General features: G+C 75.7%; 1 protein-coding gene across 1 annotated transcript; it reads left to right on the top strand.

Moving 5' to 3' along the window:
• Window positions 1–18: 18 nt before the first annotated feature.
• Window positions 19–285, top strand: MNEG_10078 (hypothetical protein; the record flags this gene model as incomplete). The annotated part of the gene is made up of 1 exon (XM_014041452.1): window positions 19–285. A coding segment is annotated over one exon (267 nt), but the record flags the coding sequence as incomplete, so codon positions are not given.
• Window positions 286–490: the final 205 nt, after the last annotated feature.

Genomic DNA, 490 nt, shown 5'->3' with positions numbered 1-490 from the left:
GGCGGGGGGCCGCTGCAGCAGGCGCGGGAGCCGCTGCTCGCGTCTGACTTTTTCCGCCAGCAGCAGCCAGGCTCGCGGCCCCCGTCCAGGTCGGGGCCGCCCACGCCGCGGCCGTACGGCGAGACGGCCGCGTTTGCGTCCGCCGGCGGCGGCTTCGAGGGCGGCGGCGGCGGCGCCGGCCATTCTTCGGAGATTGCGGCGGCCGATGCGCCCGGGGCGCAGGAAGAGGAAGAGGCGTGGTTTGCCGGCGCCCGCAGCGCGCCTGGCTCCGACGCGGGGGCGTAGGCGGCCGCTTGTGCCAGGAGACGCGCGGCTGCCTCCATTCGATGCTCTCTGCATGCGCCGGTCCGACCGGCAGGTCAGCGGGCACGTGGCGCCCCCTCCTGCGGCTGCATTACCTGCTGCTGCTGGTCACGCCAGCCCCTGCCTGCCACTCTTGCCGTCAATCCGCTCGTGGCTTGCATGCCTGCGGCCCCGACCGGCGCGGGCC

The sequence above is a fragment of the Monoraphidium neglectum genome (assembly GCF_000611645.1).
Source record: "Monoraphidium neglectum strain SAG 48.87 unplaced genomic scaffold scaffold02169, whole genome shotgun sequence".
Taxonomy (NCBI): Eukaryota; Viridiplantae; Chlorophyta; class Chlorophyceae; order Sphaeropleales; family Selenastraceae; genus Monoraphidium; species Monoraphidium neglectum.
Note: the sequence above shows the minus strand (reverse complement) of the source record. Positions and strands in the feature narration are given on the sequence as shown.